The 13,733-nt window shown below is 35.7% G+C and overlaps 2 protein-coding genes and 2 non-coding genes across 8 annotated transcripts; all 4 read left to right on the top strand.

Annotated features, from left to right (window-relative positions):
- The first annotated feature begins 62 nt into the window (after positions 1–62).
- Positions 63–181, top strand: LOC111807860 (U5 spliceosomal RNA). Its single transcript, XR_002817003.2, has one exon. It is a non-coding gene; the product is annotated as a U5 spliceosomal RNA (small nuclear RNA).
- Positions 182–760: 579 nt separating this feature from the next.
- Positions 761–8,286, top strand: LOC111806955 (SNF1-related protein kinase catalytic subunit alpha KIN10). 4 transcript variants are annotated; one of them, XM_087129182.1, is made up of 12 exons: positions 761–926; positions 2,872–3,045; positions 3,420–3,618; positions 4,014–4,198; positions 4,297–4,479; positions 4,573–4,704; positions 5,122–5,307; positions 6,409–6,498; positions 6,591–6,674; positions 7,017–7,157; positions 7,386–7,628; positions 7,890–8,286. In XM_087129182.1, exons 3-12 carry the CDS (start codon positions 3,429–3,431, stop codon positions 8,001–8,003), a joined length of 1,548 nt encoding a protein of 515 aa, XP_086985308.1. In that variant the 5' UTR covers positions 761–926; positions 2,872–3,045; positions 3,420–3,428; the 3' UTR covers positions 8,004–8,286. The 4 variants fall into 4 exon arrangements, with proteins under 4 accessions (XP_086985308.1, XP_023548278.1, XP_023548279.1 ...); XM_023692511.2 differs by lacking the exon at positions 2,872–3,045 and adding an exon at positions 1,132–1,215 and having other exon boundaries at positions 877–926; XM_023692508.2 differs by lacking the exon at positions 2,872–3,045 and adding an exon at positions 1,124–1,215 and having other exon boundaries at positions 890–926.
- An 875-nt stretch (positions 8,287–9,161) lies between these two features.
- LOC111807837 (U5 spliceosomal RNA) lies at positions 9,162–9,280 on the top strand. The gene has a single exon (XR_002816985.2). It is a non-coding gene; the product is annotated as a U5 spliceosomal RNA (small nuclear RNA).
- A 455-nt stretch (positions 9,281–9,735) lies between these two features.
- LOC111807507 (putative 26S proteasome non-ATPase regulatory subunit 3) lies at positions 9,736–13,678 on the top strand. 2 transcript variants are annotated; one of them, XM_023693252.2, is made up of 9 exons: positions 9,736–9,893; positions 9,994–10,086; positions 10,273–10,463; positions 10,573–10,701; positions 10,790–10,926; positions 11,077–11,131; positions 11,212–11,322; positions 12,237–12,476; positions 12,853–13,678. In XM_023693252.2, exons 2-9 carry the CDS (start codon positions 10,005–10,007, stop codon positions 13,363–13,365), a joined length of 1,458 nt encoding a protein of 485 aa, XP_023549020.1. In that variant the 5' UTR covers positions 9,736–9,893; positions 9,994–10,004; the 3' UTR covers positions 13,366–13,678. The 2 variants fall into 2 exon arrangements, with proteins under 2 accessions (XP_023549020.1, XP_023549021.1); XM_023693253.2 differs by having other exon boundaries at positions 9,746–9,893; positions 9,974–10,086.
- Positions 13,679–13,733: the final 55 nt, after the last annotated feature.

Below are 13,733 nucleotides of genomic sequence, written 5' to 3'. Positions count from 1 at the left end.
TGAATTTTTCAGCGGTCCAGTGGAGTATATAATGGGGAGCTGTAAGCCCTCTCAAATCACGCAGCCGGAGGTCGAGTACAGAGCGAACTATTCTTTCGCCTTTTACTAAAGAATACCGTGTACTCGTCCCATTCACCGGCATACGCCTATTTTTGGAGGAATTTCTCATCACTGAGAAGTTCCAACAAGCCAAGTTTTAACACTTTCTTTCAGTGTACTTTTAATATTAATTTTATATTATGGTTACGTATGTTTCTCAAGACTAATTAGTTAATATTGCCATTATTTTTTTTTAGTTAACAAGTGAAATAAATTTGTATTTGAACCCAAGTCTTTCGCGTTTGATGTAAGAAAGATTCCCAAATTTAATTAAAACTTGGGTTTAATGCATTGTACTTTTATAACTGCGAATCATAACACGCCAACTCATCACTAATGATCCTTTACATATATGGGTCACAAATAACTCATGACCGATGGCAGTTCAACGAATTTCTTTTTTAAATATGTATATATGATTTTTGGAAAGTTTACTATTTAGATTATAATTACATATCACAAATAACTCATATTTTTTTAATATGAATTACATATCAAGTGTACCATTTGTATGATTTTTGAAAATTTTAAGTCCATTTAAAAAAACCCTTGAAATTGTTTGTTAATTACTTAGAGTAGAACTTCAAATGTGTGAAGAAAAAAAAAAAAAAAAAAAGAAGGAAAACAATGAAATTGTAAATAGTATTTGGATTTGGAAAGAAATGAAGAAAAGGAGTTTCTCTCTCTTCGAATCCAGTTCCCGGTCGTTGCGCTAGCGCATCGGTCCCAACATCCATCGCCACGCCCCGTCGCGTTCTCCCTTCGTTCGCAGCCAGCATTCAACTCTGTCTTCCTCAGATTTACACTTTCCATCACCCTCACTTCAGGTTTTCTTCTCCTCTTTTTCCTTTTAACACTCGTATAAGGGTTTTTCTTCTGTATTCACAGACATTCATAACGCCCGATTCTCACTCACTTTCTCCTTCTTGTATGTCTTTCTTTTGATTTTCTGTTTTTTCTCTTTTCATCTGCGTTGAATTTCTCCTATTGATTGTTTTCTGTAATTTTTAAGGTCTCTATATAGTTTTTCAGGTCCCAATTTGCTGCTTTGTAATCCATTTTGTTTCGATCTCTGTCCGGTGCCCTTCTTTGAATCTCGCAGGAGTCCTTCTCGAGGTTATCGTTATGTATTTTCCTATTAATTTTGATCTGTGTGGGTAATTTCTGCTTATTTTGCGAGGGTTGCTTGGATGGATTTTTTCCTTAATAACTTGTGCTGAATTTGGGGTTTTTTTTGATGTTTGAAGTGAGTAAAAATTACGGAAAGCTATGTATGATGAATTTGGGAATTTGTGATGTCGTGCTTCGGTAGTTCTATCAACTTTAATGAATTAGTATGAAATTCGATGGTAATTGAATTCATCTTATTGTGTTCGTGGTAAGTGGAATTATGGAAAGCAGTCGAAGTGGGTGCAGTATGTTTTTTTTCCCGGGTTACTCAACTATCAAAAAGTTATTCTATTCCTTTCCATCTATACTATCCACAGTAAAGCTTTAATCGTGTTTGTCAGAAGAGTTTTGATTTTTCTTTTAAAAGCTAGGTTTGAGAATCCCCCTTGAAAGAGATTCTATATGGCCAGTGGTGCTCTACAGTAACATGGATTTGAATGAGCTCTGGTGGTTTACCTCAACTGATAACAAAATCAGAAGGAATTCCCCTTGGGAGTTTTTTTGGTGAAGTGTAAGAGAAGGCGTCTGCATTCGCTTACCTGATAATGGGGAAAACACTAGTTTCAGGTTTAATGGTTGTGCAGCTTATAAACTTCTGACCGTTTTCCTCCCAGACTGTACCCAATTTTGTGCTTTAAAAAACTAAAAACGTGGCTATGAGTAACCTATGAGATGGGATGAAAGTGTAAGCTCTTCTTCCAGAGGCCTTTTTTATGAAAGGGAAATTGGGGGATTAATCAACCTCATCATCCTTTGTGTTGATGTTGAGTTCTTCTGTTGGAATTTGTAGTTGGGGGCCTCAACATGGGAAAATGGGATTCAAAGGAGATATCCTCACATAAGCTCATCTGTCTTTTCTGCATATGTCAGAATCAAGGGGAGATTCTGGATCATTTCTTGCTCCATTGCCCTTATGCCCAAGCCTTCTGATTCTCTCTTTCGCAAAATTTGGATTGCTTTGGCGCTTCCCTCAAAAAGCCTTGGCAGCTCTAGAGCTAATCTTCTTGGCCGTCAATTTTTTATAAAAAAGAAACATGCTTTTGGGAGGGGTCATTGGGAAGAAAATATAGAATTTTTTAAAGTGACTTATAGAGGTATCAAAGAAGTCAGAGATACCATACATTCTAAGTATTTGGAGGGAAATTTTGGCTATCGTGTAGTTTTCTTATCACCCACTCTTTTGTACTTCTTTTTCTATCAATGAAGTTTTCTTCTTCTTATTTCTTTCTTTCTTTCTTCTTCTTTTATTTTTATTTTTATTTTTATTTTATTATTATTATTTTTTTATTTTTTATAAGAAACGGATGTATATTGAAAAAATATAAACACCAACAGCCTAAGGGAAGAGGGGAAGGAACCTCCCTCCCAAACAAAAGTTACTGGAGTATGACCTCCCAATTTCAGAGGTTTGAGCTAGGCTATTGTTACACAAGAATTCAATACTTCTAAGACACTATAACAAATGGGTATTTCGTAGGAAAGTGCAAAAAGTTTCTAAAGAATAAGACTTATTTTCTAAGATTCTCCTGTTTTTTCTTTCCAAGTCTCCCAAACAAGCACTTGCAAAGCACAACCCCACAAAATTCTATGTTTTCCTTTTAGGTCTCAGCCGTTGAGGGCTTCTAAGAGCCAATCCTCACAATCATATCTGGACGGCATACACAAAATCCAAACGCTCTAAGAAGAAGGTCCCACCCTCTCAAAGCGAAAGGGCATCTAAAGAAAAGATGCTTGAGGCTCCTGTCCCTTCAAAAACAGGGACAAACTGAAGGAGAAGTATACTCATTATTAAGCTTCCTTTGTAGCCTTTCTTGATTGTTTAAGCTTTTATGGACTAAACTCCATAGCAAAACTTTAATCTTTTTTGGCACAATAAACTTCCATATCATAGTTATCATTGGCGACTTGAGATTTTGAGTAGATTCGTGTAATTTTCTTGTCACCCACTCTTTCGAGAGTGTTTTTTCTAACTCCCTTGGAAGATGCTTGTAACCCTTTATATGTTTCTTCATGATGCCTGGAATAACCAATTTCATTCATTTCTATCTCTTTAGTGAACAACTTGGTGCTATCATATTCTCATCTCATATGAAAGATATTTTTTTTTCTTAAACGTTGATCTCATTTCTTATTTTTTACCATTTTTGTAGATCTGTCAAATGGATGGACCAACTGGTCGCGGTGGTAGTGGCATGGATATGAATTTACCGAACTATAAACTTGGAAAGACCCTTGGCATAGGTTCATTTGGGAAAGTGAAAATTGCCGAGCATGCTTTAACTGGTCATAAAGTTGCTATTAAGATCCTTAACCGCCGAAAGATAAAAAATTTGGACATGGAGGAAAAAGGTTTGATTCTTTTTTGAATTGTATGTACTTTCAATCTTGAAACAATATCATAAAATTTATGAATCTGTTGAAAAGTCTGTCAATCATGATTTCTTCATTTTGATTTCAAGGTTTGTTTTATAAGTACAAGTGCAGGTTAAATTTCTGAAGGGCGGCAATCTACTTACAAGTTAGAACTTTTAATTTCTTTTGATGGTTCCCTCCATTCCATCTAACCCCACCACCACAAGGAAAAGTTGTGCTAATCCGCCTTCATGGATTTCAAAAATTTGTTTACATTCACCCTTTTTCATGATGAACGTTTCATTATTTTAATTTTTCATTGTAATTTTTTATGAAGTTGGTTTGGGTCTGGGAAAGGCTTACACTTTTTTCTCACTATGAAATTGGCGCAGTGAGAAGAGAGATTAAAATATTGAGGTTGTTCATGCATCCTCACATTATACGGCTCTATGAGGTTATAGAGACTCCAGCAGACATTTATGTTGTGATGGAGTATGTAAAATCTGGGGAGCTCTTTGATTATATTGTAGAAAAGGGAAGGTTGCAGGAAGATGAAGCCCGTAATTTTTTCCAACAGGCATGTTGCAATTGTAATTTTAAACATTGGTTGCGACTTGCTATTCGTCTTATCTTCCATCTTAGTTATGTTGTGGGAAATTCACCTTCATGGAACAGATAATCTCTGGTGTGGAGTACTGCCACAGGAATATGGTAGTTCACAGAGATCTCAAGCCGGAGAACTTGCTTTTAGACTCAAAATATAATGTGAAGATTGCTGATTTTGGTTTGAGCAATATAATGCGAGATGGTCACTTTCTGAAGACAAGTTGTGGGAGTCCCAATTATGCTGCCCCAGAGGTATGTTTGTTGCAGTGCAGTAACTCCCAAGGAGCAGTTGCCATTTTGTTGTTGGGTTTCAATTTAACAATCATAACTTTTTAATATAATTAGGTCATCTCCGGGAAATTATACGCTGGACCTGAAGTAGATGTGTGGAGTTGTGGTGTCATTTTGTATGCCCTTCTATGTGGCACTCTTCCTTTTGACGATGAAAACATTCCCAACCTGTTTAAGAAAATAAAGGTATTTCTGTATTTATTTCGTTTAGCTTAATTTTTGTTATGGCTGGAACAAAGTTTCTTGGTGAGTTTGAACTTCTTTTGGAGCTCTTTTTTTTTTTTTTTTTTTTTTTTTTTTTTAATTTATTTTTTATAATGTCAGTATTTGCATATATGATCTGATTATTTTCAGCTTCTCAAGGAGGATAACCTCCTTCCATAATTTATTAGTATTATTAGCATCCTAGCTAAGGGTCCTCAAGGGGCATTGGAGAAACATTTATTTACTTTAGATGCTGATTTCATGTGCTTGGACTCTTCCTTATGGTTACAAAGTTGTCTCTGTTGCACCTATTTAATTTAATATATACACCTTACAATTCAAACCGTCTCAGAAGTGATGAAGACTCCAAATCTTAACTAAAATTTTGCTGTCTTTTAGGGTGGAATCTATACTCTTCCAAGTCATTTATCATCTGGTGCTAGAGAACTGATCCCTAGTATGCTGGTGGTTGACCCAATGAAGCGCATCACGATCCCTGAGATTCGCCAGCACCCATGGTTTCAGGCTCATCTTCCACGCTATTTAGCCGTGCCTCCACCTGATACAATTCAACAGGCGAAAAAGGTTCAGTACTAAAAATTTAAGAAGGATCCTTCAAAAATATTCTCTAAACAATTTCTTGAAAAAATCTGTAATTTCTTTAAACATTCATTTTCTTGTATTTCATAGTACTATACTCTATCATATAGAAGCCTAAAAAAACCTTTGCATTTTCTGCACTTTGTAAAGCTCGAGAGGTTTTTTTCTCTTCAATTAACCTTGTGCTCCAAAACCTACCGATTACTACTTTTTATTATACCAACTCTGTTTTCATGATTTTATTGGCAGACAAGCGAACAGTTCATAGATTTATTTATTAATTTTTTTAGGAAACAGAATCGTTTCATTAGGTTCCTCAGGAGATTTTATTTTTTTTTAGGAAATTTCCTGACATATGAGAACATTTTTAGAGCTTGCACACGAAGACCTCTGAATTCACTATTTTGGATTATAGACAGGAAAAGACTACTAGAAATGTTATTTGATTCTGTATTCTTTTCTTAGTCTTGAGACTTCTAGGTCTGAATGTGTTCCTTCGTTTTCCCTTTCTTCTCAACATAGTTGGACCATATAATTTCCTCTTTTCTTTTGTTATGTAGTTCTCACTTAAAATTAAGATTAAAATATATGTCGACCCAAGTTGCAGTTGATAACTTTTTTTTTTTTGCAAACATAGGTTTGTCTACTACAAGTTTCTTATTTCTAAAATTAGGGCTTGTTTGGAAGTAAGGTTTTGAAACTTGCATTATTCAAAATTTAGAAGAATATATTTATGTAGAACTTGGTAATATAGTTTTTTGAAAACAGATTTCAATGTAGAAAATAGGAATGATACTTTACTGTTCATTCCTCATGCATTTTTTAGATATAAAAATATTATTGGTAGGATTACTCGGCAGTTATTAGCAGGCCATTGCCTTGCTTCATTAATAAGGCTTTTGGTATGTAACAAAGAGTAGAACCAGTCAATCATATAACTATCCAATGTACTCAATATCTATTCTACTTCATAGGATAATTAAGTTCTTTTCTGGTTTAGCAATATAGGTTCTTAATTGCTTATTTCTCTTGTCCAAGTAATTAAACTTTTTCCTTCAATTATTTTACTTTATTTTATTTTTTCAGATTGATGAAGACATTCTTCAGGAAGTTGTAAAAATGGGATTTGACAGGAATCAGCTGGTGGAGTCTCTTCGTAACAGGATTCAAAATGAGGTGGCATTATTAATTAGACTTATTCTCTTAAGAAACTTGAAATACTTCCTTGCTAGTTACTGATGGTCGTTGTTATTGATAATATATGTCAGGCTACTGTTGCTTATTATTTGTTGCTGGACAACCGGTTTCGTGTTTCTAGTGGCTATCTTGGAGCTGAGTTTCAGGAGACTATGGTATTCATGTTCTTTTTCTGGTCTGATAGACACGTAATTCCTTTTTATACTATTATAAAAAGCATTCCACCCAGCCTCCAGAATGCATCTTCCTGAAGATTTCCATATTCAGTGGCAAAAGAGAAGAAGTTTGGGAAATTTTCTGGCCCCATCTTGTGGTGTATTTCTCCTGTATTTTGTTTAACTATTGTAGTTTCAGTTGAATTTTTTTTTCCACTTGTTTTATTAAGTATTAAATTTTCTACATTTTTCTTCTTTAAAAAAGATTCACTATTAGCCATTTCTATCATGTTAGTATTTGTGCAGTCCAACATATATTGTTTTATTTTTATTGTTTGGTAGGAAACCAGATTCAATTCTATGCACCCTGGTGATCCTACAAGTCCTGCTGTAGGACACCGGCTTCCTGGATATATGGATTATCAAGGAATGGGCCTAAGATCACAGTTCCCCGTTGAGAGGAAGTGGGCTCTAGGATTACAGGTTCGTTTCTTTGTTTTAATCTGTTTTGGTGCCTAACTTTTAATGAGGCATTCTTGCCATTTCTGTAATGTTGGCAGATAGATCTATTTAATGCTTGAATTTTCGTCTTATGGATGCCTATAAGTTGTATGTGTGCGCATGGGTACTGAGTTGCTTTTCTGAGTAACCTAGTAACTGATGTTGCCCAAGTTACGGATTATGATTGTACTCTTTGGTCTAACTTGGCAGTCTCGAGCTCATCCCCGTGAAATTATGACCGAAGTCCTTAAGGCCCTACGAGAGCTCAATGTGGCGTGGAAGAAGATTGGGCACTACAATATGAAATGTAGGTGGTTACCTGGAATTCCAGGCCATCATGAAGGCATGATTAACAGCCCTGTGCATAGTAATCATTACTTCGGGGACGAGTCTACCATCATTGAAAATGACGGCGTAGTAAAATCGCCGAATGTTATTAAGTTCGAAGTTCAGGTATTCTTCTTTCTATTGGGGCATTGGAAAAAAACGTACCATTTTCTCTCGTTCGAAAAGGTTTACGTATTTTTCAATATACATTTTCATCCCTTCCCAGCAACTAGGACCTTTGACATTACATTACCTAAGGTTGATTTATTCTTGAGCTTTTTCATGGATGAGTTGTTGCTATTTCATGATAATCTATAGAAAAGATAATGTCGAGGGCTAATTACATCGCATCATTCTCATTTGTTTTTGGCTGGATTTTGTTGTCAGCTGTACAAAACACGCGAAGAGAAGTATTTGCTTGATCTACAGAGGGTTCAAGGCCCCCAGTTTCTTTTCCTGGATCTTTGTGCTGCCTTCCTTGCGCAGCTCCGCGTCCTCTAAAAAGCACATAATTTTAACGCATGGGATGATGAGCTTGTGAATAAATGTTTCACAAGCATCACTTATTTATATCATCTTACAGAATCTTAGTTCCTCTCCCCTCTTTTAGATTGATAGTTCAGTCTTGTGTAAATCTGATTTTCGGTAGTAGAAGTTGTCGATCTCAGCGTCCAATATCGATTGGTGATGCCTGTTACCTTGCCCTTCTTCATTACCCCAAAAAAAATCTATTAAACTTCTTATGAAGTGTTTGTAACTTAAAGACATTCTCCTCTTTCACCTACAGCATCTCTCATCTGTGTCGTATTCTCTTCGTCGAGATTCCTGAAAGCGTTTCCTCTTTGGTAACTCTCTCTGAAACTCGCACTTGGAAGTTCTTTTAGTAGTAGGGAACAACGTGTTTTTGTTGAACATCAGTCGGATTAATTGGTCATGACATTTGAGGGTTAGTTAAGAGTGGTGCACCTTTTGTTATTATATGATGAAATGATGAAATGTAGAGATTTAATATTTGAAAAACAAACTTATAGGCTGAAGTGTTGAAAATCTACCATTACTGTTCAATTATATGATAGGAGATGAAAACCTCATGTAGTAAATAACAGTAGTATGACGTTCTCAAAAAGTACTCGAACAATCAAAACTAGTGTACGATGATAATTAGTTCAAGTGGCCATGTGAGTAGTAATTCTAAAGGTGTTGGATTGAAAGTTAGAGATCTTGACAACATAAACCAAGAACATATCACAAGCTAATATCACAAGCTAAGAGTGTGTCGTTCTAAAATTAGATAAAATTAACTTGCACCCAAACATTAGTTTAAAGAAAAATAACCTAAATTGAAGAGGTCGAGTAGAAAATGTCTTATCACATTCTGATTCATATAATAGATAACATCATAGCAACCAATTACAATTAGGACATTTGCTTGCAAGATGTCACGAATTATAAATTTTAACTGTATCAATTAAGTTAATAATATAACGTAATGAATTTACATGTTAGGACAGAGTATAATAGCAAAGTGGAATTTTGTTTTGGGCCATCAAAGTGCTTGGTCCATTAACATTAGCTCAGTTCCCACATCGGTAAAGTTGCAGAAAACGGACACCGCTTGGTAATATAAAAAGCCGCTTTGCCAACTTCTTCAAATTACGGAGCCGGGCGGTGAGCACAGAGCGAACTATTCTTTCGCCTTTTACTAAAGAATACCGTGTGCACGCCGCATTCACCGGCATACGCCTATTTTTGGAGGGGTTTCACTTAATTGAGAAACTCCCACAACTCAGTAAAAAATCATTTTATTCATATTAATATTTTAGTGTTTAATTTGATTTGCCATGGTGAAGATAACTTTAGTTAATGATCATTGTTATGACTTCCAGAGTTCATTGGTTACAATATTTTGATACAATTATATCATTATATCAATGAATTTTAAAGATTTATTAATGATATTAGGAACATTATTAAATTTTAAAAAATTATAATAACATATTAGAGAATTTTTTTACCCCCATTTCTGAGGGTATCTTGTATTAGCCCTAGCGCTTAAAACTAAGCTTTATTCTCATGATAGCGTTGTTCTATGCCTTCGATGAAAGCCACCAGAGGTTTTCTTATTATCCACGGTTAGAATCGGACTCTTGTCGCATTAAAAAAATTATATATATATAAAATAAAACTTTTTTTTACGAAATTCAAAAATACCGATTAATAGCCCAAGCGACGTCGTTTTGTAACACTTCGATTCGCGCATTGTTTGCTTCTTTTCTCTTCTCACATTCACTGAGGGTTTGTCTTTCTGAAGAAGAAATTTCAAGAAACCCTTGCTTCTTCATCTCTGATCCATTTACACGGCGAAGATCTTGTTCTTTCTCTCGATTTCAGGTCAGATCCACTTGAACTATCGATTTGTTTCTTCCTTTTTGTTTCGCCACCGAAATTGTTGTTGTTTTACTTTTATGTAGTTTGTGAGATTTCCATACAGAACTTGCGAAGATGACCCAAGACGCCGAAATGAAGGAGCTTCCTGCTCCATTGCCGTCTTCGTCTTCTTCAACTTCCCCCTCAACTCTTCAGCGTAAGATAATTTTATCTGTATTTTTTAGTCTTGCTTTTGCGTTTTGTTTATTTGAATGCGACTCTCTACTGGGGATTAGGGGTTGGGATATCTTTCAATTTTTTTTATGTTTGTTCTTTAGGGCTTTCATTCAATCCTTAGAGTGCCTGGTTTTTAAATTTCTTAGTGGTTTCTTCTTTCAATCAGTTTTGAAAGAGATTGTATCGCTCATTGAGACTGGTGCGTATGCCCGGGAGGTTCGGCGCATTGTTCGTGCCATTCGTCTGACTATGGCCTTGAGGCGGAAGTTGAAGCCTTCTGTCCTTTCTCAATTTCTGAATCTTGTTCTGCCCCCAGGGTCAGAGGTGCACACTAGGTTATCGTCATTTCTCCCAAAGGTACTTAGAAATTATTAGGAAATTTTGATTTTCATCAGCATAATGCAATTTGAGTTATGGTTCATGGTAGTAGTTTTCTGAGCCTTCAAATTATTGCACAACTGCTTAGGAGGACGACTTTGAAATGGACGTTGACACGGCAACACAAGCTCCTGTCAAACACCCCCTGCCCGAGATAGAGATATTCTGCTACTTGATTGTGCTAATATTTTTTATTGATCAGAAGAAATATGACGATGTGAGGTTTTATGCAAAGGAATCAGTGTTTTTCATATTTTTCCTCAACTCTTGGCTAGTCATCCTGAGCACTAACTGAACATTTTCAGGCTAAGGCTTGCGCCTCAGCAAGCATCGCACGGCTCAAGAGCCTAAATAGGAGAACAGTCGATGTTTTAGCATCCAGGCTCTACTTCTATTACTCCCTCAGCTACGAACTCACTGGCGAACTTGCTGAAATAAGGGGGTGAGTTTTCATCTAAAACTGTAATAGGGTTATGGTAGTTAAGTTTACGCCTTTGTATGGGTCTAGTGGTTTTAATTCGGAGTATATAAATGAGGAGGAATGTTTAATTGAATATATTAATCTTTTAACGTGGAAAACTTTGATTGGCAGTAACCTCCTAGCACTGCATCGCATTGCAACCTTGCGCCATGATGAATTGGGTCAGGTAGTCCTTCAAACCTTTTCGGTGCATACCACCCGTGAGTTCATTATGGTGTCTTACGTATGGACAACAATGTCATGTAGGAAACCATCCTTAACCTTCTACTTCGTAACTACCTCCACTACAACCTCTATGATCAAGCAGAGAAGTTGAGGTCCAAGGCACCCCGATTTGAAGCTCACTCAAATCAGCAGGCGAGTTCTAAGTTCCTTTTTTTTTTTTTTTTTTTTTTTTTTCTTTTCTTTATTCTAAGGTAATGAGTATCTGTGGGTTCTTAAAAGATTTTTAATCGGTTCTTAGGTAGCATTGTTTTCCGTTGAAATGCTTGTAGCAGATGTAACTTGGCCATCATTTAAATAGTTTAGATCTTGTTTTGTATGCAATTTAAATTATGTTTTATGTTTTTGGTATCCATATTTTGGATTTGAAATTTTAAACTGCATAGTCAAAGAAAAGTAGAGAAAAGAAGACAAAGCCTTTAAAATTGTCGTATTTAACTTTATTAAGTCATTTCATTTTTGTTAAATAAAATAGGTAGAACATAATACTATTATAAATCATATGATATTGTAAAATAATAATTATACAACATTTCTAACATAAAACATGTACGTACATTATTTAACAATAGTTGATATTCAACCTAATAATTATTTGGTGACTACAACTATTTTTTTCTTTATAATTATTTAAAAAATTATATTTATAGTATATAAATATATTATCAAACTCATTTTGAACAACTGATTAAATTGGGGTCCATTTTCTAAATCTTCTACTAAACATATATTTGAAAACACTGAAAATGTAAAATATAACTTTGTTCTTCGTTGAATCCACTATTTTCAAGTTAATATTTTCAGATAACAAACTAAATGCACCATTAGGTAACTCGATGTTGAAATTGCTAAAGTTGACATGATTAGCCATGTGCTTATGAAGTTTTAGAATATAGCAGTTGTGCAGTATGTGAATTCATAAGAATCTAAGCATCATATTTGAAATTGTAGGGATGTTTTTCTGAGGTAGATTTTCTCGCCTTTTTTAGTATTAGAACTTAATTTATAAGCTACAATGCTAGATATCTCATAATGATTGGTTATTACAGTTCTGTAGGTACCTATTTTACCTTGGCAAGATCAGGACCATTCAGCTGGAGTATACAGATGCAAAGGAGTCTCTTCTACAAGCTGCTCGGAAAGCACCCATTGCAGCTCTTGGATTTCGAGTGCAATGCAACAAATGGGCAATCATTGTTCGGTTGCTGCTAGGAGAAATCCCTGAGAGGACCGTTTTCATGCAGAAAGGCATGGAGACAGCTCTGAGGCCATACTTTGAACTTACAAATGTAATTTTTCGATACTTTCCAGTTATTTTCTTCCATTAAGTTTAAAGTTTGTATGGAATCATTTCTTTTTTCTCTAACAAAAAATGAAATATTTGTTTCTTAGAAAGGTGAGGATTAGGGAAGCGGAAATGTTGTGGTAATGTAGGGAATCTTGTTAGTGGGAACCATATGTTAGTTGCTGATAGTATAGGTAATTACATGAATGGGTAGATAAGATGCAGGTGGAGGGATAACATAGGGGGGATATCTTTGTCTCAAGTGTTAATTTTGGTTTCGAATTTTCCCTAGTTCATGATCAAGTCAAGATAATGGCAGTGTGATTCCAGTTTATTATACTTTTTCTTAATGTATTGTTACCAATGTTTTTTTTTTCCAGGCTGTGAGAATTGGTGACTTGGAGCTTTTCAGAACTGTTGCTGAGAAGTTCTCCAGTACTTTCAGCTCAGATCGAACCAACAACTTGATCGTGAGACTGCGACATAATGTCATTAGGACTGGGCTTCGCAACATTAGCATTTCTTATTCGCGTATTTCTCTGGCTGATGTTGCTAAAAAGCTTAGGTTGGACTCCCCAAATCCTGTTGCTGATGCTGAGAGTATTGTCTCGAAGGCAATCCGAGATGGAGCAATCGATGCAACTGTTGACCATGCGAATGGATGGATGGTATCCAAGGAGACTGGTGATATCTACTCGACCAATGAACCTCAGATGGCTTTCAACTCGAGAATTGCATTTTGCCTGAATATGCATAATGAAGCAGTTCGTGCCCTTCGGTTTCCACCAAATTCACACAAAGAAAAAGAAAGCGCTGAGAAAAGGAGAGAGAGACAACAGCAGGAGCAAGAACTTGCAAAGCACATAGCTGAAGAAGATGACGACGACTTTTAGCTTATTACATAATCTGGGAGCGATGGTATGAATATTTGGTGCATTAATGAATCAGAATTGCTGGGCAGAAAATTTTGATGCATTGGTTCAGATGAGTCCCGCCCATTTTCTTTATGTTTGTAATGCAACTCTTTCATTCGTGGAATGATGCCCATCTTATACTTACCCTTCTGAATTGTAACTCACCTTTGGGATTGCATCATGTGCTTGCTGGTAGGAAGATTGTTCTTGTAGTTGATGTAACGTTGGTCGGTTTTACTTCTACTCGCCATCTCGATGGCCTGCTGTTAATTATAGCGTTGCATTTGGTAAATCATGGCCATATCTTGAAAGCATTGTTTTAAAATAACAGTGTCCCAGCTTACACT

This window comes from Cucurbita pepo, chromosome 12, assembly GCF_057944985.1.
Source record: "Cucurbita pepo subsp. pepo isolate OVF chromosome 12, ASM5794498v1, whole genome shotgun sequence".
NCBI classification, from domain to species: domain Eukaryota; kingdom Viridiplantae; phylum Streptophyta; class Magnoliopsida; order Cucurbitales; family Cucurbitaceae; genus Cucurbita; species Cucurbita pepo.
This window is presented reverse-complemented; position numbering and strand designations above follow the sequence as displayed.